The sequence below is a fragment of the Rattus rattus genome, chromosome 14 (genome assembly GCF_011064425.1).
Source record: "Rattus rattus isolate New Zealand chromosome 14, Rrattus_CSIRO_v1, whole genome shotgun sequence".
Classification (NCBI taxonomy): Eukaryota; Metazoa; Chordata; class Mammalia; order Rodentia; family Muridae; genus Rattus; species Rattus rattus.
In genome coordinates this window covers 59,481,398-59,482,595 of record NC_046167.1, presented here as the reverse complement: position 1 = coordinate 59,482,595, position 1,198 = coordinate 59,481,398, and the positions used below count along the sequence as shown (strand labels likewise).

The 1,198-nt window shown below is 43.9% G+C and overlaps 1 protein-coding gene across 1 annotated transcript; it reads left to right on the top strand.

The window, feature by feature from the left end:
- Positions 1-412: 412 nt before the first annotated feature.
- LOC116915236 (cyclin-dependent kinases regulatory subunit 2-like) lies at positions 413-625 on the top strand. The gene has a single exon (XM_032919630.1). The coding sequence runs from the start codon at positions 413-415 to the stop codon at positions 623-625; it is 213 nt and encodes a 70-aa protein (XP_032775521.1).
- Positions 626-1,198: the final 573 nt, after the last annotated feature.

The following is a 1,198-nucleotide window of genomic DNA, read 5'->3' as shown; positions in this document are numbered from 1 at the left end:
GCCTCATAAGCATGCATGATAACTAAACACCCTGAGCGGAATTGAAAGTGAAACCCAGAGTTCTTCTCTTTGCCCTTGCTGGAACTTGCTGTGTAGACTCGGCTGACCTCAAATTCATAGAGATCCTCCTCCTCTGCCTCCTGAGAGTGCTGGGACTCAATTCATAGGCTACCTCTGAAGTATTTAGCTTGGCCTTCTTTCTTTGTGTGTGTGTGTGTGTGTGTGTGTGTGTGTGTGTGTGTGTGTGTGTGTGTGTGTGTGTGTGTGCGTGTGTGTGTGTGTGTGTGTGTGAATCTCAATATTGTAATGGTTCATTTGCCCTCATTCGACTCATTGCCCCAGCCTTAGGCGGATGTGGAGCGCCTTGTGCCCTGTTTCCTTGTTCCAGTTTTTTCCTTCGCGCGCCGGCAGGATGGCCCACAAGCAGATCTACTACTCAGACAAGTACTTCGACGAGCAGTACGCGTATTGGCATGTCATGTTACCCAGAGAACTTTCTAAACAAGTACCCAAAACTCATCTGCTGTCCGCAGAGGAGTGGAGGAGACTTGGTGTCCAACAGAGTCTAGGATGGGCTCATGACATGATCCATGAGCCAGAACCACGCACGTGGTCTTCTCTTTAGAAGGCCTCTTCCAAAAGAACAACAAAAATGAAGTACAGCTGGGATCATCTAATCTTTTTCAAATTTAATGTACATGTGTATATAAGGTAGTATTCAGTGAAGACTTGAAAAATGTACAAATCTTTCATCCATACCTGTGCATGAGCTGTATTCTTCACAGCAACAGAGCTCGGTTAAATGCAACTGCAAGTAGGGTTATTTTAAGTTGTTAAAGATAAATTTTCTTGTAGGTTTTTTCTTAATATAAATGCCTGTTTTACTTTACTGTTTTGTTAAATAAAGTTTGTATATTGCATTTAAAAATATTGTAATGGTTCGAATGAGAATGGCCTTTATAGGCTCACATATTTGAATGTTTGGTTTTCAATTGGTGGACTGTGTAGGAAGGATTAGTAGGTCTGTCCTTGTTGAAGGAGGTGTGTCACTGGGGGCGGGCTTTGACATTTCAAAGTCTATGCGAGACCTGGTCTTGCTCTTTCTCCCTGCCTATGCCTTGTGGATCAGATAGGAGCTCTTAACTCCAGGGCCCTGTCTGCACCCACCATAGTGATCCTGGTCTAACCCTCTGAAACT